The sequence below is a fragment of the Mus caroli genome, chromosome 10 (genome assembly GCF_900094665.2).
Source record: "Mus caroli chromosome 10, CAROLI_EIJ_v1.1, whole genome shotgun sequence".
NCBI classification, from domain to species: Eukaryota; Metazoa; Chordata; class Mammalia; order Rodentia; family Muridae; genus Mus; species Mus caroli.
The window spans coordinates 86738754-86765142 of NC_034579.1; the positions used below are offsets into that span (position 1 = coordinate 86738754).

General features: G+C 43.1%; 1 protein-coding gene across 1 annotated transcript in view; it reads right to left on the reverse strand.

Annotated features, from left to right (window-relative positions):
- Positions 1 to 26389, reverse strand: part of Cfap54 (cilia and flagella associated protein 54) — a 284397-nt gene that overhangs the window by 213134 nt on the left and 44874 nt on the right. The window contains exons 15-22 of the mRNA XM_021174289.2: positions 25816 to 25892; positions 21974 to 22102; positions 21526 to 21652; positions 18370 to 18456; positions 18164 to 18285; positions 9665 to 9841; positions 4734 to 4826; positions 4324 to 4509 (exon numbers count right to left, since the gene is read on the reverse strand). Of these exons, the coding sequence (XP_021029948.1) occupies positions 4324 to 4509; positions 4734 to 4826; positions 9665 to 9841; positions 18164 to 18285; positions 18370 to 18456; positions 21526 to 21652; positions 21974 to 22102; positions 25816 to 25892 (998 nt within the window). The remainder of the gene's footprint in view (positions 1 to 4323; positions 4510 to 4733; positions 4827 to 9664; positions 9842 to 18163; positions 18286 to 18369; positions 18457 to 21525; positions 21653 to 21973; positions 22103 to 25815; positions 25893 to 26389) is intronic.

Sequence of the window (26389 nt, forward strand, 5' to 3'; positions counted from 1 at the left end):
ACAGAACCCAAACCAGAAACCATGGAGAAGCACTGCTTGTTGGCACCTCCTTAACTAACTTCCTGTTGTACAGCCCAGGATCACCTGCCCAGGAAACGGCACCAATCACCTGCAGCCTGGCCCCTCCTGCATCAGTTAAGACAACCAAAACAAACTCCTGCAAACACATCTACAGACCAACGTGATAAAGACAGTTGCTAGAGAAGAGTCTCTTTTTTTTTTTTTAGTTAATTCTAGGCTTTGTCAAGTGGACAGTTAATGCTGACTGAATCGCCCAGAATTTTGTCTTTCAAATTGAAAACTCGTGGGCAAAAGGAGACATTCATACAGCAATGGGTTCTGATGAGCTCATCTGTGAGATGGGAAACTGTGTGATCAACAGTTCCCTCCCTACTGTCATGATGAAGACTGTGATAACGCATGCATCTTCCATCCTCAGACTCTGCTGCACCCCACCAGGAAGACCTGCTGGCATGACAGCTGCGTAGAGCCCAAGAGAATGAAGTATGTCCAGTAGAGGGGAAGAGATGGAACCTGGAGGAGACAGGGAGCAGACAGGGGACAGGGGCAGGAGGGGCTCCATAGTGATGCTGCTCTTAAAGAGTGGGCACAGAGCTCCTGGAATGAGGACAGAGTTACAATGCACTGGTCCAAGAGCCACAATCTGCTACCTAAGGAAGCTTAGGGGTGTTGCCGATGCTGCCTAAGGTGTCCTGCCTGGAATACAGTGGGATTCTATGCATCTGTTTCTTCAACTATCAAAAGAAATTCCTCATTTCATCACAAAGAGTTACTGTCTGAGTGGAACAATGAAATTTTAGAGTTTTTTTTTTCAAGCTGACAATAGTAATTGTATATATGTATGTATGTAGTGTGTAGGAATGTATGTATGTATAACAGAGAATGTGATGTTCTAGTGAGTATATACATGATGGAATGACCAAGTTGCACTAATTAGTATATTTATCATCTCTAATGTACACTTCTTTGTACTGGTGCCATTAAAGTCATTTCTTCCACTTGTTGAGGTACCCAAGTACTAAGTATAACTACTTTAGCACTGAAACTCTCTCCTGCCTACCTCTAACTTAAATACCTGTTGAACGATGTCTCTCCTTTCCCTACCCATCCCCAGCCCTGACATCTGTATCCACCCTTCTAGTCTCTACCTCTGCAAACTTGACTTTCTTAGAATCCACCCATCTGTGAGCTCATACATTTATCTCTCTGTGACTGGCTTGTGGCTTAGTCCCTTCATGTCCTCTAGGCCTGTCCATAGGTTTCCCCATTGTTTAAGGCTGAATAGTATTCCACGGTGCACACATCACCAAAGTGATGCTTGGGAAAACCATGTGAGGTATCACCTCCCACCTCCTAGGTGGTTCATTATCAAAAAGATGTTTGGCAGCAAGTGTTGGCGAGGACTTGGGCAAGGGAGCCAGCCCTTCTACGTTGCTGTTGACGCTGCTAGTTTGCAGAGCACCATAGAAATTCTAAACAGACTTAACTGAATAAATACAGCAGCCCCATTACTGAACAGACACTTAAGAGTGAAGAAGCCAGCATGCCGAAGAGGTGTCTGTATGTTCCCTGAAGCGTGTGCACAAGAGCAAAGATACAGAGGCAAGCTGTGCCCATTAGCAATGGTGGGATGGGTGTAAAGTCCTGAGATGGGGCAAGCCTTTGTTGTTGTTGCTTCTTTGATATTTTAGTAATTAGTATTTGCCATTTCTATATTACAAGATACTCATTCATGTGGTTTAATGAGCTGGAGGTGGGAACGGGGTTGTATCACTGGGTCTAATATATTACAAGTAGAAAAAAATAAAACAATTGTTCTAAAATCAAATCCCTAAGATCAAAACTAGAACCCACTCACAAACTGCTAATTTTCTATACTTTATAATATATTCTTTAGCTATTGCCTGCTTTAAAAGTAGCAAATGGAAATAAGGCCAATATGAGGAGAGAACGGTTACAGAAATGATATAATTCTAAAGAATTCCTTTAAAAACAGAACCAAACAGACTAAATTATTAGTGTTCTACTTAGTGGAAGACCTGGTAAAGACCCACCTGACTTTATTAATGTTTATAGAATAATGTGGAATAAAACTACAACCTGAACGCCCCCCAAGGCCATGCTAACCAGAAGCATTTGGGGAAATAGCTCATCTTTTACTACTAATAGTTATGGCAATACATTTTAATGAGCAGGGTTGTCCCTAAAACTAAAAACATAACCACTGTCATGAAAACTGGATTGTACTTTAAAAAAAAGATTTATATTAACCTAGAATATATAAAAACCCAATCTTTGAATATAAGAATTAAGGGGGTTTAATAAGTGAGAGATTTCCACTTTGGCCACTTGGCATTGTGGGAGAACACCCATCAGCCTTCTTGGGTGACCTAAAGAACTGCAAATAGAGTGTCAATAAGGAGACGCAGGTCACTGCCCCCACGGAGCTTCTCATCATCCCAGGGATGTAGCCTGGACTCCATTTTATTAACTTTCTATGAAAGTTCTGCCAAATGGAACCCAAGAGTCAAACCACTCTCTGGAGAAAAATTAGGTCCTGATGAAATATTCAACGCCACACAATAACTCCACGGCTGTAAATTGGGGAATATATTAAGTTCTGAAGAAATCAAGATACCAGAAAACCATGAGGCAGTGTGACATGCTACAGCAGTGCTAGATGAATCCTAGCAATTCTCTCTATTTAATTTTCCTTGAAGAATGTGATCATATAAAAGGCCTGTGAGATCTCAGCTTATGATACTAATCAACTATTAAAAGAAAAAATAGCAGTGCACAATAGAAATACAATACAATGTAGAAAGCCATCCACTCTAGGACCAGCAACAGGCTTTAAATTAGAAACTTCAGACCTGGGTCAATGAGTCGGGTCTCTGTCCTGCTCATGGGTGACATGCCTTCACTAAGACGACAGCTACCTCAGCAAGAAGGTTAACCGTGAGTAGCTTTATAACTGATAATGGTACTCAGTGTGTTCACTGAAAGACAGGCGCTATAGTTAAACAGTTGACAAACATAGCTCCATTGACGTTCCTAAGACCTGTGGGAATCTTCTGACTGCTCTCACCTCACAGATGAAGTCACTTGCTCAGTACCACGTGGCTACAACAAAGAGCTTGAATTTGAACTTGGGTCCATCTGTATCTATTGACCTGATATGTTCCTTCCTATAAATTTATCCTCAAAAAGCAGCCATGCTTGCAGTTAAAGATTTATATGCTGTAATGTGTATTATATATATATATATATACATATATATATATATATATATTACTTTCAGTCCAGCAGTAAGGAATTACTAAGGATACTTCAACATGTCCACAAGACTCAATATAGTGTTACATAAAAGAAGCCATGAATTCTTCAAGGGAACCTCATGGAGGTGTGGGAAGGGTTGGAAGAAGGAGAGGGAAGGGGGATTATATAATTATATTTTATTTTTAATTAACAATTCAATAATAAGATAAAATCATTAAAAAGTGCTTCATAGAAAATTTTCTAATCCAATAAGAAAAAATTATTTATTAAATGAAAATATATAAAACAGTATATATGGTTAAGAATAATATATAGAAATTCATATGTATGTGCAGGTATACTATGTATATATATAACTGCATGTGTAGATAGACTGGTGATAGATAGACAGATAGATTATAGATAAGATGGCCAATAGGTAAATAGGTGGATGTACATAAAATGAAAAGCAGTCTCTAGATGTGGGTTTCTCACGCTGCTGCTACTGACATGCTGTATCGGATTTTCCCCCCACAGTGTTTGTGATTGAACCTGGAGCCCCATGCACGCCGGGCTAGGATTCTCTTACTCCTGAGTTACATCCTCAGCATGTGTTGGGTACTTCTTTGTTGCAGAAGGCCGTCCCTGTCACACTGTATTCTGCTCTATCAGCATCCCCTTGCCTCTACTCGCCAGACACCAGTGGCATCCCACTAGGTTGTGACAACCAAAAATGTCACGAGACATTGACAACATCGCCCCAGGGTGAGAGCTGCTACTCCGGGTAGTAACAGATAGCATTTATTTATATGCATTGCCGTAGTTCCCAAAACGTCTAAAATTGCATTTGTGCTCCTGGGGGGAAATGTTCTATAGAAGGTAAATTCACTAACGGGGGGAAGTAACGATTCATGTTTCATGAACTAAGCGGCAATCAGGGAAAATATGCATCGCAGGCATTGTGGAGTTTCTACTCTGATCTTGGAAATTACTTAGCAAACACTTAACAGAAAAAAAGAGGATAATAGCACCCGTCTCTTCTACCTGTGTCAGGTACATCCGAGCGGTGACAGCAGAGAGAGGCGGGTAAATGAGAATTGGTTTCGTTGTCTCCCCAATAGCATCACCAATGAGTTTCCCGCTGGACGAGTAAGCAGCAATCGCAAAAATGTACTGTGCATTTGTTTCCAAACCTTTAATTTCAAAGAAGCTTCTGCCATCGGCTGGTATCTGTGAACAGAAACATTTCAGCTTTTACTCAGAAAATTAAGGCAGTGTGACTATTAAAACATAATTGGATAAACCTTTCTCCTTCGCTGTGGGAGCTTAGTTGTGACTCGAGTTGGAATTAGTGTCAATCCGCGGCTGTAATGACTTCATAGGGGGAACGCACTCTCCGTTGTGGTTAATAAGACTTTGATAAGGCCTGCCGATAGAGGGGGTGACGTACGTACCGCTTCTCCTGAGTTTGGGAGGTGGTTGTTGTTCAGTCTTACTTTCCCATAGCTTCCATCTGCTTTGCAACCCAAGATGCAGTACCAGGACGCCTGGAGGGGAGAGAGGCAGCTGTCACCTGTGCTCTGCGCTCTGTTTCACAGCATTCGGCCTCCTCTATCTGGATGGAGCAAAATCAATGATCTTCCAAAGAGAATGGTACACTACTCGTGTGTTAAACTGCAAAGGTCTAAGCTTATACGCACCTCCAACATCTTTACAAAGTAACGACAAACATGAGGCTTGCTTCCCTGAAACAATCAAGACACACACACCCAGTGTATGCGTGATGTATGGAGGTCAGAAGGAAGTCTTGGTTGTCGGTCCTTGCCTTCTACCTTGTTTGAGATAGGACCATTGTTTTCCCCCACATAAAAACAGCAGGCTAGCTGGCCCAGGAGCCTTCAGAGCTCCTCCCAGCTCACCCTCCCTGCTCCACATAGGAACTCTGGCATTACAAACTCTCGTGCGGCGTGCCTGGCCTTTCCATACGTTCTGAGAATTGGAACCCAGATCATATGCTTAGCAAGCGCTTTTACCCACGGAGCCCTTCCCCACCCCCACCCCCAGGCCCACACTGTTGCCTACTTTAATCACTATTGCTGATTGACATTAGTAAGCTGGAACGTGCTTCCCTCTATATGCGCTATACACCGTGATGGGTCCCACAGAGACATTTCAGACAAGTACCTCTGGCACTGTGACCACGCTCACACTTTCCCCCTCCCCTCTTACTGCTCTCACTCCTTCTCCCAGTCTCCCCTCTGCTCCCGTGGCCTGCACGCATGCATATGTCAATGTGTCTACAGAAAAGCTGGAATTTGAGAATGGGAGACGCGTGCACTGGTTGTCTATCTGAGTCTGATTCATTTTCTTATGATCTTTGCCATTTCCCTAAAGAACAACATGAGTCATTCTTTTTATGGCTGAGTGAAACTTCATCATGGATGTATTCTGTTTTCTTCACCCATTGTCTGTTGATGGACATCTAGGCAGGTTCAAAACTTAACTATTGTGAATATGGCTAAAAACATAGGCATGTAAGCATCCATGTAATGTCTGCCTGCTACCAGCCCAGAACATGATCATACAGTAACAATATGTTTTTGTTTCTGGGGACTTTTGACCCTAATTTTCACCAGGCAAAGAAACGGGAACTAATTCTATGTCCACCAGCAGTGTGTAAGCGCTCCTGTTGCCTGCATCCTCGCCAGCACTTGTTGTTATTCGTTTTCTTGTGACTGGAATGAGGCGGGATCTCAACGTTGCTTTAGGTGGCTCGCCCAAGTGGCTAAGAATAGTGAACATTTTTCATATGATTATTGGCTACTTTCACTTCCTCATTTGAGAATTGTCTGTCCATTTCTAGAGGCATGGGCATTTGTGAGCTGCCTGGCATGGGTGCTGGGAACCAAGCCAGAGTCCTCTGCAAGAGGCAGTAAGTGTTCTTAGCCATTGCACTCTCTCTCCAGCCCCAAACTTTATATAATCTAAACATTAAGTCTGTGTCAGTGCCATGACTAGCCAGGACCTCTCTCCTTCTATAAACCGCCTCTTCACCAGATTGCATCTTTGGCTGTACACAGTTTTGTAATGGCATGCAATCACATTTGTTAAATCTTTCTTTGGCATGAGCTATCCCAGTCCTTTCCACAAAGTTTTCTTCAAATACAGCCTGTGCCTAGATCTTGAGGTGCCCCCCTCGCCCCCGCCGCCAAGGCAAATTCAGAGTTTCAGGTGCCATATTAAGATCTTTGACTTATTTTAATTGATTTTTTACAGCAAGGTTTAAGACTCTGGTCTCATTTTTCTGCATGTGGACCCCTGGTCCTGCCCACACAATTTGCTGCAAAGGCTGTATTCTCTCCAGCGTGTGTGTTAGGCATCTTTGTCAAAGATCCTACGGCTAATATTCACTCCATCCCTTTGAGATGGAACTGCTACTGTCCCGGGGAACTGAGATGCAGAAAGACCAAAGCATTTCAACTCAGAGCAAACAGACCCAGACATTAATGCCAAAGACAGCTTCATCTTGAGGGGACAGGATGAGAAAAGGGATCACCATCTAAAAGACGTTCAAGTAACAGAAACACATGAGGAAATCAACAGGGGCTGGGAGAGAGGTGAGGCGCTAAGACTCGTACAACCTTTGTGTGCAGGAAAACCTGAAGAAAACTCACTGAATCGAGCAAGAACTGGCATCATATCTGCATGAGTGGATCTCAACCCGATTCCACTCCAGGCTGTTTGTGTGTTTGTTAGTTAGTTAGTTTGTTTGTTTGTTTTTTTGTTTGAAACAGTGTGTCTCTATGTAGCCCTTACTGTCCTGGAATTCACTCTGTAGACCAGGTTGGTACCAAACTCATTAGAGATCTGCCTGCCTCTGCTTCTCGAGTGCCGGGACTAAAGGTGTTGGCAGCCGCTGCCCAGCTTCTAGGTTGCTTTTTAAAAGAGTAGTTTGTACAGAATAGGATGCTCTCTAAAATGACCACTAGCCAAGCCACCCAAGGCTGCCTAGCTTCAACAAGTGAGGTTTTCTGGTACAGGAGTCTAATCCTTCGTGCTCTCGGGTGGCTGTGACACATGTGATTAATTCAGAGTGCCAGCCATCATGAGCAGGAAGGAGGGAGGAGGAGAGAGAAAGAAGAGAGCTGAGGGGCTGGAGGAAACACAAACTCAGAAATAACGGACTTAGCATCCCTTGCTTGCCCACACAGAAAGAGTACACTTTCCGTGGGGGGAAGGGGGGGGACCTCGGGGTGCAGAAAGACTGTGTTGCATGACAGATTGTTATTGCTCTAAATTATACCACACAAAACCGAGAGCGAATTCCCTCTAAAAGCATTATTACAAGCAGATTTTATATTTTTATTTTGCTCCCAGTCTGTGTAACACAAAGAAGCAATGTGTAATTAGAATCTACATAAGAATAGAGACGGTGTGAACAAATCACTAACTTTGGAAATAAGATTTTATAGACAATGTAAGTAACATTAGCATTTGCAACTATAGAAACAGATTTTAATGAAGTGATGGCTTAGGAGGAGGCTTCACGGAGACAAAAGATGGCCAAACCAGCAAACCAGAAAATTTACATGAGCCCACAGCACCACCTAGTGGTCATAGAGAGGAAGCAGCGGGCAAACCTTCCTGAACCAATTCTCCTAATAAGTAATTTACATAAATGTTATTATATATGTGCCTTTAAAAAGCACGAGAGCTACAAGTCAAATATGAGGAGCTAATGTCTTCCTATTTTCATGCAACATACGATAAAACTGTCACTAAATAGTAATACTGAAAACAAATAAAGGTTTGGGTTAAACCAAAATATTTGAAAACAAACACTAAATAGCATAACCCTCGTTCTATACTAATTTTCTAAAACCAGCGAAGCCTTACTCTTAGCACAAGTTTCCAAAATCTCCAAAATTGAACTCCTAGTCCTAAAACGATGTCCTCACAGCAGCACAGTCATGTGTGAGATAAATGCTATTTCTCCTCCAATTTCAAAAGACAGAATAACAAAGAAGTGACAAAAACTGTTCTCAAGGGAGTCCACACCCATCCATCGAAGGTGCACGCCTAAAGTCCATCACGTCCATCTACAAGATCACGCCCATTGATCTAAAGTCCATTCCATCCATCTCAAAATGAGCCACATCGCACCCGTGTTTAACTTGGTGCCTGTTAACTCATACAGAACTTGACAGCAGACAGATATTCAAAAGAAAAGAGAAGAGAAGCTCATTGTATTGAATTAACAACAACAAAAAAATCACAAAATAATGCAATCACAGTCTATATAACTCCAGTAATTGTTTTGATAAATTCAACTTCATGTGCTTAATAAAAGTAGATGAAAGTCGTTGGCTAATATGTTAATAATGTTATATATTAGTTCAGTCTCTCTCTTCTTAAATGTCTCGAGCTGGCTGCAAGCTTGCTGTGGGGCCTGCGATGACCAGGAACTGATCTTTCGGCCTCCACCTCCAAAGCGCTGAGATTAAAGGCCTGTGGTACCACACCTAGTCTGTTCGGCTGAAGGGACAAAGCAGGGACTTCATCTGTGCTGGACAAACTCTCGACTAACTGCACACATCTCCAGCACTCCCTTGCTTGGTAAAACACGCTTCACAAACGAGAAGCTTGAAACTGTATTTGGCCTTCGTAAAGTTGTTCCATGGGTTAGTAGCAGAGCTAGAATTGTAAACTTATATAGGTTTGACTTCAAAGTCTCTGTGTGCAAAACACCCTAAAGATAATCAAAGATAGGAATGAATTGTGGCCCAACATCAAAGAGGGCCTAAAAGAGCGATATTTAAAATATAAACTAGCTGGAGCCGATTTCTTGTTAGGAAATGAAATCCCAAGAGGTATTCCCATTTAGGCCGAGTCCGGGACTCGGGGATGTGAGATGAGGCTCGTTCTAATAAATGCTGAAAGATTTGCAGTTGAAGAGACATCTGGATTGTCCCTTGTTTCCACAATGACCTGGGGAGACTATACACAGAGTCTCTAGACCTGCAACCTTCAAATTCTGTGTCCTGCTGCTTTGTCCCCGATGCTGGCTCTCGGAGGAGACAGCCTCCTCCAGTATCTGATTCTACTTCAGCCCTCTACCTTGAGCACAGTTTCACTGTGACAAAGGCACACAGAGGGAACTGTTTTTTCTCTTCCCGTGTGTTTGACATAGCTTTAGAAGACAATTCATAAAGGGAGAATATCATGAATAAATTAAGTATAAATAAGACATGAAAATACTAATCTGGTGTTTGGTGCTTATAAGTAAGATTATTTGGGTCCTGAGAGCGACAGTGGTAAGGGTTGCTATAGTCACAGGAGCGCTTAGGTCACGTGGCATGGGGCAGCACCTGGGAGGGCACGGTACCTTAACCTCTGAGATGAACGGTGCAGGCTTCAGAGTCACAGAGCAGTGAGTTCGGGCCAGCAGGATGGGTGGGGGAGGAATTCTCCTCTTCTTTATTTTTGAGCTCCCCAAGACCTTCTGATAGGAATATAGGGCATTTTGTTCTGCTTCGACCTTCTCAATTAAGGCATTCGCTTCCTGTAACGAAGTGTGAAAATAGAAAAATACATTTCAGGAGCTTGAGCCTTTTCTATATTTGCAGAATTCTCTTGTGGTAAACGCTCTCTTTCTATATACCGTTTCTTGAATCCCAGAGGCATACGTACACATGTCACTACGGATCATGGGCTGGTGTTTGTAGGACTATCAAAAAAAAAAAAGACTACTAAATGAGCGTCTTCAATGGAAACAGACGCATATGTCTAAATGCAATGGCCATATATTATTAATGGGAGGCATTTTGTCTTTAAATCCACCAAATATCTACCATCAGACTTTATTGTGCTTTGAAAATTCATAACACAGATACCTGCATTTACACTGATAAGCCACAATCCTATTCTTAGTACACCTTGCAATGTGACTCTCAAGAAATAAAGACTATTGATACATGTGGTTTGTCAAAGGAGTGTCCTTGGGAGTTTATATCATCAAGATGTCAATTCTGTGATTCTGATACTGAGACAATACCTAGCTATCAGTGCTAAACCATATTTAAAGTCAGATAAGCTGCATCAGCAGAGATGTGTAACTTCCTCACAATACTAATAACACTAGTTAAAATAATAATAGTAATATTTTAGTCTTGGTAATCATAGGCAGACCAAACGTATGTCTTTATTTTTATAAGATATTTAAACAGGGTAGAGACAGGGGTTTGGCGGTTCATTCTTCCAGAGGATCCACATTTCTTCCCAACCCCCATGTATTGGTTCACAACCTCTTGTAATCCCAGCTCCAGGGGATCCAATGGCCTCTCTGGCCACTGTGTGTACCAAGCATACACAGGATGTTCATATTTACATCCAGGAAAACACTCATACACTTAAAATAAAAGTTGTAACTATTTTTAAAGGTATTTGAGCATCCTAAATATCCACTACTAATTTTCAGAAACCCAATAAACTAGGAAAAACTCGTTAGCATCCTTAAAATACTAAGTTCAGTTAATAGACCAAGTATTAGCATAGCACTCTTGGTGCTCACAATGAATCACTAAGGAAGTTTCCAGGGGAGCCCAAAAGGAGATGGAGGGCTACCATTCCCTTGCTTTTAGAAGCTCTGCCCTGTTGACAAATGCAAAGAGAATCTCCTGAGACCGATGCCTGTTTAACCAATCCCAGGCATTCCCATTCTGCTCCAGTAAGCCTGTTTCTCTCACAGGGGGCATGCAGGGCTTGAACGATTCACATCTGGAGCTCACTGGATTTCAAGCCCACTAAATAAATGGCTGGTCATGGAGTGATGTTTATATCAACTTCTGTTCCTGCCTCTGAAAACATCCTCTAAGACCTATTGAAGGACAAACTTCTCCGCAGGAATTTTTGTAATGACTGTGAACATGTCTTCTGTCTGAATCTTCTGTAGATACCATACCTACCTCTCTATTTACCCTAACCCTCTAAGACCATTCACTTCTGTGCATTCCTCCCTTCCCAGAAGCATCACACCTTGTCAGCTGGTTCCAGAGCTCCTGGAGCATCATTTCCACTGACATCTCTGACAGCCCTGGGTTCTGAGCACCCCTTCCTATTCGTCTTCAATAATCTCATTTCAGTGGGTATGTTATCTGCAGACCCAAATGGCCATGCCTTGTTCTGAATGCCCTGGTGATGGGAACAATGCTTGATTTATGTCTTTGGATTCAGTCGTTGTATTCTAAATGAAAGTCACATGGGCTGTGATGGTGAAGAAGCGCGTTTACTACAATGCACTTTAAACAGGTATGTTCAAAGCACTCTGACTGGGTCTTAACCAACTTTAAGAGGAGATTTCTGGCTCAGATTATGTGGCCCAATTTAAACCATGTTAACAGAAATGTCAACGTTTGTATCAAAATGTAGTGAAAGAAACGTGCAAAAACCTAAGGCCTAGATTTGGGTTAAATAAATTCCATAACAGAACTCAAGGCAAACTCTAATGCCTGTTAGAAATAAAGCTGCAACTCCAGAAGGCTCATCTTGCAGCTGCTGGGAGAGTTCATTCAGGAGAAAGTGCCTAGGGATGGTTTAAGGTCTTCAACCACACAGGAGGTGAGAGTATCTGAGGGGGAAGGAAGGTGGAGAACTCAAGAGGGAAAAAGTCACAAAACCCACTGTGCTGTTTTAGAGGGGTGTTTCTAGCGCTATCTAGAACAATGTTTTAGCAAACCAAGATCTCACAACGGCAAAATCTGGACAACCATTCCCAGTCTTAGTTCAATACTCGCTTTCCCAGACAAGTCACGTGATGAAAATAGCTAACCAATCTCCCTTTCCCGACAGCCCTTGGAAATTAGAAGGGCTTACCGAACCTAAAGGGAGGAATGACCCTTTTACTGACTGAAGACAGAGGTTAGCCAGGACCCTCAATGTGAGGGGACTTCCTCAGCGGCAGAGCAAGGCAGCAACCATGCTTCCCATGACCATCTGAGCAGTAGTGTGCGGCATGAACTGAGGCCCTAAGAAATTCTGTATAAATACAAATGTCTCTGCCTATACTTTTCATCAGAGAAAATGAGACCTGCCTCTCTTCAGAAGTTTGCCAGTGCTTATGAAGACAGGCTGACATTAAATTCATTTGTCACACGCCTCACACCCACAGTGCATCAGAACACTAATGGCGAGATGTAATGCCATCTTGAGGGCATGATTAAGATGCACATAAGCAACGATCACAAAGCTGCGCTGATGGAGTGTCACGATCGCTATCCGTCTCCGAGCCCTCCCTCGGGTGCGTCTGGGTCCCATCGTGAGGGCGTGCACCTCAGAGAGAGATGAGAAGTAGGTTACGTCATCCCTTGAGAAACCTGGCTAGGACCGTTGCTGAGAGAATCAAGAGAAGGCATGGGGCATGATGTGTGGTCTTGCGAAGACGAATACAGACGAAGCTCACATAATAGTTCTAGCCAAATGCTACAGGGCGCTGCAAGTAGAGATCAGGCTAAGAGTGATAGCGATTTTATAATGGCAATGGCTAATAGGTATGGGCTGTTCACCCTGTACCAAAAGCTAAGAATATTTTTATGATCTCTTTGTTTTTATCTTGTGTGCTCTGGCATTTTGCCTGCATGTTTATGTCTGGGTGACGATGCTGGATTTCCCCTCCCCCACACCCCCGCCACCTCCCGGAGCTGGAGTGACACACAGTAGTGAGCTGCCATATGGGTCCTGGGAATTCAACCTACGTTCTCTGCAAGAGCAGCCAGCGCTGCTAACAGGTAAGACATCTCTCCAGCCAGTTTTTTTTTTTTTTTTGAGCTAAGAATTTTATGTGGACCATTTCATCAAGTCTTCCTAAGAGCCTCCCTTGAATAGATGAATATTTTCAAGATGTAAGAGGACATCAATAACAGAGGACATCGAGTTACTCAGAAGCAGAACCAGAACCCTACCCCGGCTCCTGTATCCCATGCTACTACATCCAAATGCAAAGCTAAGCCAACAAACAAACAAACAAGAAACCCAAACACCTTTAGGAAGACAAACCAAATAAAGCTCTCCACACTTTACCTTTAGAAAAATCTCTACTGTGTAACTATGCCAAAATCTGCTGTCGGGGTTTGAAACCCGAGGCTCAAACCATGATCTCATTAGAGGGGGGGTCAGGATCAGAAAGATCTCTACTCTTCCACAAGGAAAACCAGTATAGAACAGACAGAAAGAACTGAGAGGGTCTCAGGAAAAACAAAAAAACAAAAACAAAAACAAAAAACAAAAAAACAGGTCTCAGAAAAAAAAAAACAGTTCAAGAAAAACAAATAGGATCGAGTCAACTGAAATTCCATACATAAGAAAAAGAAATAAACTCAGTTACTGCCAGTTAAGTTCACAGGATAGAGTTATAAGCATAAATCCTGGAGATATTAAAGCCAGGACTTATTAGAACTTCCAGTGGTTCTGGTTTCCTTCTTAGCTCTGCTTCCAAAATGGGATTACACAGTTACACCCTGCCCCAATAGCAAACATGAATCCGCTCGGCCATAATGCTCCTTTGTTTAGAGACGGGACGCTACAGCCAGGGTTTGGCACTGTTGACATTATCTGTCTGCAGGGTTACTGCGGCTCCGGCAGACAGCATTAGGAGAAAACCCGACGCAACCGTTGGGTTTCTTTGCTAGAGAAGCTTCTGGGAAGATGAAATGTGGATCAGAGGGGCAGAGGGATCCCGGAACGGGGTCAGAGTCTTCTCGTCAGCACAGAGACACATAGGTTGCCAGGCTCCGAGAGACCCCTTTTCCTCAGCAAGGGGTCGCTTCTGGGAGATTACACTAAAGCTGCACGCTTCTCATATCACTACAGAAGGCTCAGCTTCCAAATAGGGAGCAATTAATAGGCCCCTTCCACATCTGTAGAATCCCTATTCTACCTGATTATATCTAACGAGAAGGAGGTTAACTCCTCCTTCTGTGATAACTTGGATGCAAGAAACAGCATCATAGCACATTACCCTGAAAACACTTAGAAGTGTCCATGTTCTCTTCCAGTGAGAAATGTCACCTGCTAAGGTCCTGAAAGATCATCTGGTAACCGCCTCAGTGAACTGTCTGAGCCACAGAGTGGCTGCTCCACTCAAAGGGAGTAAAACATCTGGCGGGGGTGCTGCGTGCCACCCCTTACAATGGAGGGACAGTGTGATATGCAGAATCAAGACAGATCAAGACAGTCGAGCAGCCAAGGCTGGAGGACAGGATGAACACACTCCTCTAAACAAGAAGGGAAAAAAAAAGCCTTCATCCCATTTGGGAAGCTAACATCATCAAAAGTCTGCCCTTTGTCTCTGACAACAAATTCATCCATGTTTAATTGGTTTGGAATCACAGGCGCCTGATACAATTATTTAGATCCACAAGGGCAGAAAACTTTTGAAAAACCAAAGCAGAGTATGAATTATTTACACGTTCCTAAGAGACTCGAGCTTTTTCATGCCTTTTTTTATGGTATCAGGTGACACATCAATTACTGATTTGGGGACAATTTTGTTACAAGACCATGATAAGGTAAAACATTTTGTGAGGTTCCTCAGCAGAGAACGATTGCCAAGGGAAGGGAGTTTATTTATCTTCTTTAAGGAAAGAAAGTTTGACAATTATTTGAGTCGTAACATCTCTGTTAAGGAGAGTGCCCCGAGGAGCCATTGTGACACCACAATCCTTGGATGAAAACTGCCACTGAGGAGCAGTGGTGCCTCTGGAAGATGCAGGACCTGGGATAAATATTCAGCATGCTCCCAGCTGGTAAAAGTCTCTTGTTGGGGATCCTGCAGAGCCTCATAATGCCTCTCATGGGGCTATCGTGTGAGGACATTACACTCATAATTTTTCTGGAGTTCGAAACAGTCTTAGGAAATAGAAAGACCTGGAAACTTAGACTCCTTGCATCTCCACCATCTTCCTCCCCAACCTGGGTGGGAAGGAGAGAAACAAGAAGGAAATGGCATATTATGGAAGTAGAAAGAAAACTCCAGAGGTTTCCTTCTCCTCGAGCTCCAAAAGCATGTGGGATTGGTCCAGACAGCAATTGTGTGTGTGTGTGTGTGTGTGTGTGTGTGTGTGTGTGTGTTATTCTCCATAGAAATGGGGCCAGAGTGCCAATGTCTAAGCAGGCAGCCACGAAGCATCCACTGAGAAAACAGATCTAAACTCATCCAGAAATCTAACAAAAATCAGAGGCTACATGACCTTATCGATTCAAACCACTCAATACTGCCACCAAAACCCATCCCCAACTCAAAGGCTGGAAATGCAAAAGTTCTTCCTTAATCCTGACTGAACAGATGCCTCCACCTTGAACAGTGGCGATATCTATCCCTCAGAAGCCCTTAGCCTGCCGTGCAAGAGCTCTCCTGCCTTGCCATCCTTCCCCAGAGCCCCTCCTTCCCCTGCCACATGCATGCCCCTCCGAGTGAATGGCAAGCAGAAGGACCAGTGGGTAGAAGCAGCTCCTGGAACCTGGGGCTCTGCACTCACTGCTCTCTGATGGAACGGAGTCCCCCTTTGCACTCGCCCTCATCAGTGGCTACTCAGCGTTCTTCAAGTCTATGTCCAAGTTTCCAAAATCCTACTCGTTGACCTCAAATGCATCCCTCCAGCTTTCTCAGACTCAGTTTCTGGACTCTGGCTGGCTTTTACAGGGAGGTCCAGTTTTATGATGTTTCTGTCATAATAAAGTCTTCACCTTGATGTCTTGTTTCCTTCCCTATTCAATCTGAACTTCTTTTTTCATACCAGAAAAAAGTTTAAGTTCTTACCTGTAATAACAAAGAGACAGCTGCGGGTTCAGGAAAAGAGCTGACTTCATGATCAGTCTCCATGATAAGCTGTGTTAGGTGAGAAATCCCCGTGACCATAGGGGAAATGGGGAGCTAAGAATGGGCCCCAAGGTAAGAGGGTATTAAGAGGGGAGAGACAGTATATCATTCCAGAGATGACATGGTGGATCCTTAAAGGGAGGAGGGAACCTTTGCTTTAAAAACCTGGGAAGGAACACCATTACAAGGGATAGCTTAAGGTGGAAGAAAAGAAAAGAAATAGCTGTTATATACAACAAGATAGGGGAGCTTAAAGAAAAGAGGAAGCCTTCCTTAAAGAAAAGAGAGAAGTTCCCACAGCAAAGGAGAGATGTGATTTCCATATATTTTTAGAGGGCAGCATAAAATGCCACACCACCTGATTACAATTTAATCCATCAGAGCCTACACACCAAGAAGCCCCGACACCCCAGTCTGGGTTTTAACTTTCATGGCAAGGGCCTGTTGGCAGCAAATAGCCTAGCCTGGTGTCTGAGATAGTGGAGCAGCTAGGAAGTCTGTGACCTAACCATATCAACCATTGAAAAGATTAATAATCCTGCACTAATCTCCATTGTGGCAAATATTCTGCTGTCACTGGTACTGAACATATCACATCAGGATGCACCCGACCACGATGGATAAGGGGATCCTAAAGACACGCAACCGCAGAGAGAATAGCGCCTATCGTCAGCTTCCCAGTCCCTCTTCTCTTTCCCTTCACATCCCAATAATTCCCCTCTCTACTGCTAGCAGAAACCCTCGCTTCCTATTTTATCAAATTACTGAGGCCAGACAGCATCAATTTACCCCCTCCCTCCACACGAACAAGCTTCTTACATATGCATCTATCCACCGGTCCTTCCTTTCTGCATCCGAGGACAATATGCCTACCTTGCAGCCTACCCCTGGTCTGAGCTCTCTTTCTCCTCCCCTCCCCTATCCTGGATCACTCTGTTCACATTTTGACCTCTCTTCTATCTTCCATTTCTCTCTTGGTTCTGTCTGTTTATCCTTAACACACTCACAGGCCACATATATGTGTTCCGTCCTCAACTCCTCTTGACTGACCTGGGTTTGGGTCTCTCTTACCCTTGTCTTATTAGATATGTTACTTATAGCATTATTATTTTCTGGTTTAATGTAATATTCACTCTATTAGGATATGAAATATCTCCCAAAGTTCCATGTGTTAGGTCAACAGCCCTGGCTGAAAGACAGTGGGACTTTAAAATATGCTGGACCTAGTGGGTGTTATAGGTTATGGGAGCATGCTTTGAAAGGGGACACTGGGATCCCACCTCTCCACTTTTTAGTCCCATGAAGTGAATGGGTTCCCTGATAGCAAATACTTTCACTGTGTCTCCTATATTGCCACAGAACCAAAAGCAAAGAGACTAAGCAGCCATGGGCTGGAATCCCTAAACTGTGAACCAAGTAAACATTGGCTCCTTTTAGGATACCTGTCTGGACACCCTTTCCCAAAGCACTGAGAAGCTGACAAACGCAGACAACGCACTTCAACTTTTATGGGTCAGACACAGGGCAAGAATGAGGATCTCCTAACACGCAACCCAACTGCCATCAGAAAGTTCTGCTCAAAACCTCATTCTAGGAGTTAGCGAAAAGACAGAGTCACTGCCAGCGTGAGACCAGGTTAAAGGTGGCCACAAGAGCTAGGGAGGCAGCTCAGTGGTAGACTGGGCGCTTAGCACATTGGAGGCCTTGTGTTCCATCCCCAACACTAATTTTTTTTAAGACACAGACAGGGAGATTGTTCCATACACTCGCAGCAGCCGATGGGAAGAGAGTGCCAATCAGCCGTGTGCATTCTAAGTTTGATGCAAACACTGTACCAGGCTGGCCGGGGTCAATCCAATTTTAACTTCCCTTATTTTGACTCCTCCCTGTTTTAAGTTGGCTTCCCAAGTCAGCTGTCTCTGGAGACTAAAGCCCTCATTTCAAAACAGTTCAGGACTTGAGGTCTAGAAGTCGGATGCCAGGGAAACAAACCAAGAAGGAACGATATGTTACCATCAGCAAGTTCCGTGAAGTCTCACACACTGCGTCTTTCTCAAACAGTAAAAGAGCCTTCTGCATCAGGTAGGTGGCTTTGGACAGCTTGTTCTTCTTTATTTTCTTCATTACAGTTAACTCTGTAATGGCAGACAAACGTTTGCTAACTGGTCGGAATGCAGCTCACCATTTAACCATATGGGATCCCAGTGCTAAACACCCACCTGTGAAACACTCAGTGCTTCTGGGCTTCTTTACTTTTTCCCAACCTTTGGCAGGAGTGTTTATGCTAACAGTTGGAGCCTGCAAAACTGAACAACAACACCTATTATGAAACCATTTATTTTTGTCATGCTGGGGAACAAACCGATGACCTAGGGCACACCAGGTGTGTGCTCTACCACAGCCCTGTACGCCCAGACCTTGGTTTATTTTTGGTTGAGTCAGGCTCTCCCTGTTTGGATTAGACTGGTCTTGAACTTGGTATGTAGCCCAGGCAGGACTCAAAGCCTAATCTACTTCCTCTAATTTCTTTCATGCTGGGACTTCCAGGAGTGAACCACCCCACCCCACCCCCAAGCAGGTTATAGTTTTATTACCACTCCCTTTTTTCTTTTCCAGTGATGTGCTTCAGGACATAGAATTTCCAAATTATAAAAATACTTGATTTTCAATTTCATCTTAAGTAAAATCACCTTTTGGCAAACTCTTGCCTACTTTGCCTTCTTCTTACATAAAATGGCAAGTCCTGGGTACCAAACTGTCCCTGGTCCTTTCTATAGAGGAACTGTGTCACCATGGTCCCTGGGAAATATGAGTGCCACAGGACAGTAAACCTGTAACAGTTTGTGTCCAGATAAGATTAACTGTCTTGGTGGCCCAATAAAATGAATGTGCTGGCCCAAGAGATGGCAAGGGTGATACTAGTCCTTGACTCTTAAGTCTGGCCCACAAGAGACCTGGCACTATTTTGTTTCCATCATGCAAGGTTTACAGGGTATGGTGGTTTGAATGGAAATGACCCCCAAAGACTCATATATTTGAATATTTGGTCCATAATTGATGGAACTATTTTGGCACAGATCAGTAAGCGTAGTCTTATAGGAGGAGTTGTATCACTAAGGCTGGACTTTGAGGTTTCAAGATCCCATGCCAGGCCCAATCTCTCTCTCTTTCTTTACATCCAACCTTTGGATCAGGATGTAGCCTTCAGCTACTGCTCGTGGCCATGCCTGCCTGTCTGTTGCCATGCTCTGTGCCACGATGGTCATGGAATTAACCTCCAAAAAGTGTAAGGAAGCCTCCAATTAAATGCTTTTTTGTGTGTTCCCTTGGTCACGGTGTCTCTTCACAGCAATAGAACGGTAATTAAGACACAGACACGTGGTTTCCTAAAAGAATCCGACAACACATCCCTTGTGATGAGTTTCGTCATTTGTGCTGATTGGTGTTAAATGATAGAGACTGATGTAAAGACAGAAGCAGACACTTCTGAAGGGTCAGAGTTACAGGAACCTCTCAATGCAAGCATACGTAACTGCACCGTCAAGCCAGGGACATCAGTGGGCAGCCACTGTGAAGTTCCTGAATAAGAATGGCGCTTCTGGATGGACCATCTAGAGACTGCCATACCCAGGGATCCATCCCATAAGCAACCTCCAAACGCTGACACCATTGCATACACCAGCAAGATTTTGCTGAAAGGACCCTGATATAGCTGTCTCTTGTGAGGCTATGCCGGGGCCTGGCAAACACAGAAGTGGATGCTCACAGTCAGCTATTGGATGGAACACAGGGCTCCCAATGGAGGAGCTAGAGAAAGTACCCAAGGAGCTAAAGGGGTCTGCAACCCTATAGGTGGAACAACAATATGAACTAACCAGTACCCGCAGAGCTCGTGTCTCTAGCTGCATATGTATCAGAAGATGGCCTAGTCGGCCATCATTGGGAAGAGAGGCCCCTTGGTCTTGCAAACTTTATATGCCTCAGTACGGGGGAACGCCAGGGCCAAGAAGTGGGAGTGGGTGGGTAGGGGAGTTAGCAGGGAGGTCTGGGGGAATTTTGGGATAGCATTTGAAATGTAAATGAAGAAAATACCTAATTTAAAAAATAAATTAGAATTAAAAAAAAAAAGAATGGCGCTTCTGAACCATGAAGCTGGCAGCTGCATACTTGAGCAAAGAAAGACCAAAGGGACCAAATGGTCATCTGAGTTAGGGTGGAAGATCAATAAAGCAGCGGCAGAAACGCCAAGGAAGCTCAGAGCTCCTGTACAGACCCTTAACGAACTCCATTGAAAATTGAGCTCAGGCCTCGCATCAATACCTGTGCGTGGTTCTCCCATCAATACCTGTGCGTGGTCCCCCATGAGAGCTCATTTGGCCTTCAAAGACCTAACGAACAACCGTTCCAGAGTAAATCATTAGATGGTAACCCCAGAACAAACAAAGCCCTGTTCTTCCATGAAGGATGATACAGGAAATCATAAGTATTCTTGAAGGAAATCAGTTGTGATCCTTCTATTGAACTGTAAGAGGCAGTTCTAAGCCCCATTTTTTCAGCTCCGAGTAATGATTGTGGCTAGTTAGTCTTGGTGATCTTGTTTATGCAGCAGGCAGGCTACCAGGCTTTTAGCTCACTTACGATGAAACAGAGGTGTTCCCATGACTATCTGTTCCCCTCTAGTTCTCACATTGAAAACAACGGGTTTGTTAGTTTGTCGTTGTTGTTGTTTGGTTGGTTGGTTGGTTGTTTTGGTTGGGTTGGGTTGTTTTGTTTGTTTTGGGGGGTTTTGGTTGGTTGGTTGGTTGGTTGGTTGGTTGGCTGGTTGGTTGATTTGGTTTGGGTTGGGTTGGGTTTTGGGTTTGGTTTTTGGTTATTTGGTTGGTATTTGGTCTTTCAAGGAAGATTTTTTTTCTGTGTCACCCTGGTTGTCCTGTAACTCACTCTGTAGACCGGGCTGGACTTGAAACTCAAAGATGCACCTGCCTCTGCCTCCCGAGTGCTGGGATTAAAGGTGTGCATTGCTACCGCCCAGATGAAAACAACTTCTAAAGCCATATAAATGTTTAAAACAAAATATAAAAGGATGAAAACATAAAAGGGCAAAAATAAAGGATATTTGTAGGTACTAAATAAACACTTACTCTATTGAATTAACAAAACACCAATAACTTACTATTAGCAAACAAATAAAATCATACTTACTTCGAAATCTACTGATAAGTATAAACTGATAAACAAAAGTATCTATTGATATTAATCTGAGGAGAACAAAATAAAATAATAAAATTCATTTGGAACGTGGGCTACAAATACACAATTACAAAATTTAATCAACTCTACCCTAGGATTTTGGCTTAGTTGTGGGTGGCCACTACCTTCCAGTTGGTCAAGGAGCACAACGGCTATGCGGTGCTGAGCTTGAATCAATTCAAGATGCAGGTCCATAGTGTAGCTGTTTGATGCAATCGGTTTGTAAATGTCTCCATCTACATCTTGAGAGTCCTTTGGTCCAATAAAGTTGAAGAAGAAATTAAAAATGGAAATGGCTATCAAAACAGCCTAAAAACATAGCTATGCCTTGTTATCTTTCAAATTCTGTCTTATGCATACCCATTCAATTCCAGCCATGAGCAGCTGCCTCACATGTTATGTGCCCTCTACACTCAAAGACTCCCATTCTCCTCGATTTCCAGGAAAAGCTATTTCTGGCCTATGAGAAGAAAGTTTCCACAGACCACAATTTTTTTCTAGACTCCCTGAAAAGCCACCTCTTTTCCTACCTAAGGAAAACAACAGTCTGATAGGACATTAGTCTACTCTTACCTTGACATAGCAATGGTCAATCACGGATGATCCATCTGACAAAGTAGTTAACATGCATTTCCAGCTCATGCCAATGATTGCTTTATCAAGGAGTTCATACGCATAAAACAGCTGTTCCACGGGTGCTCGCTAAAATGATTTTACAAACAGAACAGACAAACTGAAACACTTCTCACCTGCCCAACGTTAGCTGCGCTCTGTATCTTACTAACTATGCTTAGCTTCAACTAAAGATTGACGGCCGTCAATGAAGATGAAAATAATATAGCTTGCCATTTTCCAAAAGCAAACTTTCACCAACATATATTTCAGTTTTATTTATTGTCTTAAAATTCTAGTTGTACCAAACCTACGGTGAAAAATTAAGTATAAAGCTCACATAACTTTGGCTAGTCTCTCTCACACACTTAATTTGAAAACTTGCTGCTCTTTTTTAATTATTATTTTATCTCAGACCCTCAGGGCTGGAAATTTAGACTTGGATTCCACAAAAACTGACATGGAATGGTTTTCAAAATCTACATATCTTTTAAATATCATTATCCTCATGGGGGGACTAATATAGAGTGCTCAGCCCCTATTCAAAGGCTCGTCTCAGAATCTTTTACACATGTGAGTGGGTAAAGCAAAAGCCCCTGGGCTCCCATCTCTGCCTCACTGCCCCAACAAGAAGCCACTTCCTAGAGCCTTTTTTTCCCTTTCATTTGTGTTACCTAAATTGGTGTTTGTTCAATTGCCGCTCTCACCATACATGGGCCTTGACCAATATGTAACAACCCTTTTAAATTTTGAAATGCTTTCTAATTTCTCCATCATAAAATTCTTCTGGCTACCTCTATTTTCTTCCCTCCAAACATGGGCTCAGGTTGATGTTTGTGCCTTAGTGGCTCGGTATGGTCATCACAGGGGCTCTCTGCGTACCCCAAGCAGAGAGGGGCTGAAAGCACAGAATCATAGATATCAGTGGCTCTTGGAAACCCTGGGGAAGCTGGGGCAGCTAAGAAAGCTGCAAGTCCTTTGGGGACTGGCTCGCAGACAGGACCATGTTGTCCTCTGAGAGGCTCCACCAAGCAGCTGACTCAGACCAATACAGACAGACACAGCCACACAGTAGATGGAGCTTGGGGACTCTTATGGAAGAATATGAGGATGGATTGCAAGCTCAAAGGGGATAGGAACCTCATAGGAAGACCAACAGAGTCAACCAACCTGGACCTCAGAGTCTGAACCAAAGAGCATACACAGGCTGGACCTAGGCCTCCCCACGCATATGCAGCAGACTGTGCACTACAGTGTGACTGCCTGTCATTTACACCTTCATCATCACAGACTTCATACTTGGGCAGTTTCTCAGGACATGGTAATAAAGCACACAAAGCAAAGGACACATTTTGTTAACTCCGATAACAGCAGCAATAGCTCATCAATTGCCTTTAGATTCTTTGTTGTCAGAGACCTGTCACCTAACAAACCCATTTGATTTATTAACTTTAGTTGATGGAAAATTTCAAGCCAGAAGACCTAGCCCTTTATAACTTGCACTAGGGTTCCTGTGCCTTCCCCCGTCGCACTACGGAGAATAAGAGCGAGCCCACTAAGCCTGCGATTCTCACACTCTAGTGTCCTTAAGAGTTGGAATGATGGTTGGCTGTGCTTGGGGTGAGAAATGAGAAACCGCATATTGTGTGAACACTGAAAGGCAGCCCTAGACAAACCTCTGTTGGGCAATTATGCTGCCTCTGCCTCTTAGGCAGACCAGCTTCTGTCCCCAGTGTCAGATCTCTCAAATCTCGATCTATCCGTGGGACACTGCTAAATAGGAAGAACTCAGTGCACACCCCTGGGCCTTATAATTAGAAAATGAATGTTTGCTAGAGAAGGGAAACTCACAACAACCATTTATTTGGTACCAATAAATAGAATATGCCTATGATACCTAGTTTGGCAGAAAGAGAACATTTTTCTTTTAAACAAGTACCCATAGGGCCAGTGAGATGGCTCAGTGGGTAAAGATACTTGCAGCCAAGCCTGACACCCTGAGTTCAATCCCCAGAAACCATAGTGTAGAGCAAGAGAACCAACCCCTGTAAGACATCATCAAGCCTCTACATATGCTCCGTGGTGCAGATTTCGTGTACACACACACACACACACACACACACTAATAAACATTTTTTAAAGTGGGTTTCACCTACAGAACAGCATCGAAGATTGATCTCTAGCCTCAACACACACAGGAGCACATATATAAGCATACATGCACATGTGCACACACACACACACACACACACACAAAATTTCAGAAAGTACTGAGCAAGCACCAACATTTTCTGGTCATTGTTTCCTAAACAATAGTATGCTATAGACATAATACAATGTGTTCAGTATTAAAAAGTAATCTGGAGACTGTAAGGTGTACAGCAGGCAGCAGGGTATGCCCGGGTTCTATTAAACACAGTGCAACCTTACACAAGAGGAGACACACCCATTGATGTTATTACCTGTGAGGGTCCCAGAGCTAAGCCACCAGGGATGCAGAGGGAAACTACCCAGAAATACTCGGTCTTGTAAGTTTCATTATAAGATTCTTCAGAGATCCAAAAGAGATGGCAGTGAGGAGAGTTAATAGCAACTGAGAGGGTAAGTGCTGCCAAAAATAATATCACAAAAAAAGAGCAGAATGCTGCATATTAAACATATGAGAAAATGAAAAGAGGCCCAGGGATATCGATTTGGTAAAGCTGCATGTTTTTTGTTTTGTATATTGTTAACCCCTCCCAATGTCAATGCAATTTTTCACAACTTAGTCTACAGTTTATCAATTAAATCAAAACAAATAGTCATTGGCTTCCTCTCTAGGAAAGCATTTTAAAGTCGTCCATGAAACATGGGAACCCAGAGAAAATGCTCCACAGTTGAATAAGGAGTGTAGCTCTCAAATAATAAGTATTGTGGTATTCTACACCTCGTTAGGAAAAAAACCATCACACGACTTATAGGCTAAGTGTCCCCCTAGGAGGTCCCACAGCAAAGGAACCTATCGTGCTTAATCTGAAGGCATCCGTGGCTGTTTGCCACGTCGTCTGCTCGTGAAGCACGGGGCCAGAATCACAGAGGACGCCCTATCCTCGATGCTCTGGAGGCTACCAATAAACAGATGAACGTCCGCTGCGTGTGTGAGGCTGCTCTATTTAGATCAGGACAGTAATGTTCACATACAGAAGTCATTCATATACTGTAAGAAAAGCAAATCACACAAGCCATGTAGCTGCTCACTTTCAGAATAAAGCCTACTGAGCACTCTCCCTGAGAGCCATCGGCCTTGATGCCTTGCAGTCAGGTAAGAACTCCTTCACCCTGCCAGAGGCACATACTGAGGGGAGCACCCCCACTCTTTAAATCAGCGACTCGGGACCCATTGAAACCAGCAGAGAGATTGGAGAGAGAGCTCAATGGTTAAGCATGCCCACTGAGCTCAATTCCCAGCACCTCCCTCCTCCAGTGATTCAGAACTGCAAAGCTCTAGCTCTGGGAGATATCACATGGTCTTCTGGTTTCTGCAGGCATTGTATTCATGTGTGCACACCCACACAGACACACACATCACATCAAGGCTGCCAAGTATCTATGTCACACTTTCATTTAGAGTTGGTATTGCCTGCTCTGGAGAACAAGCAAAGAGGGGAGACAGCTCTGTAGTGACCAACACACCCAGGAACAGAAATTCTTAAAGCGACACTCAAGAGAAAGCTCTACAATGAACCACTATTACATTTACAAATTTGATATTGAAAATAAGAATTCACATTTTTAACCATGCTTTCTAGAATAGATTGCAGTACCTTTAATATTGGAAGGATTTCTGGGACCCCTTTTGAAGTCCCAGGCAACTCGTCGGGCCCTTTCTTTGTAGATAAATCTGAAAAACAGAGGAAGTGAGGAAAAAGAAAAAGATGAGGAAGAAGAGAGAGAAAGACAGAAGAAGGAAAAACACAAAGGGAAATACAGAAGGACAAGGGGGAAGACAAAACGGAAATTCAGGAGTGAATCCAGACCATTAAGATAGTGCACTAAATTATCTTTTTTAATTATTTATTGATCTTAGATATTACTTATCACCAGAATTTGACAAAATATCAAAATGTTTCTTTTGTGTACTTAAAATTTTATTTATATAAAATAATCTTTTTAAAATATATATAAGAATTTTGATTCTCAACAAGATGGTATCAGATTGGTAATTGCTCATCCCTCTGTGTTCTTTTTTAAAAGACAATATTTTTTAGAGAATTATCTATATTTATGTATTTATTTTATGTATGTGAATGCACTGTAGCTGTCTTCAGACACACCAGAAGAGGGCAGCAGATCTTATTACAGATGGCTGTGAGTCACCATGTGGTTGCTGGGAATTGA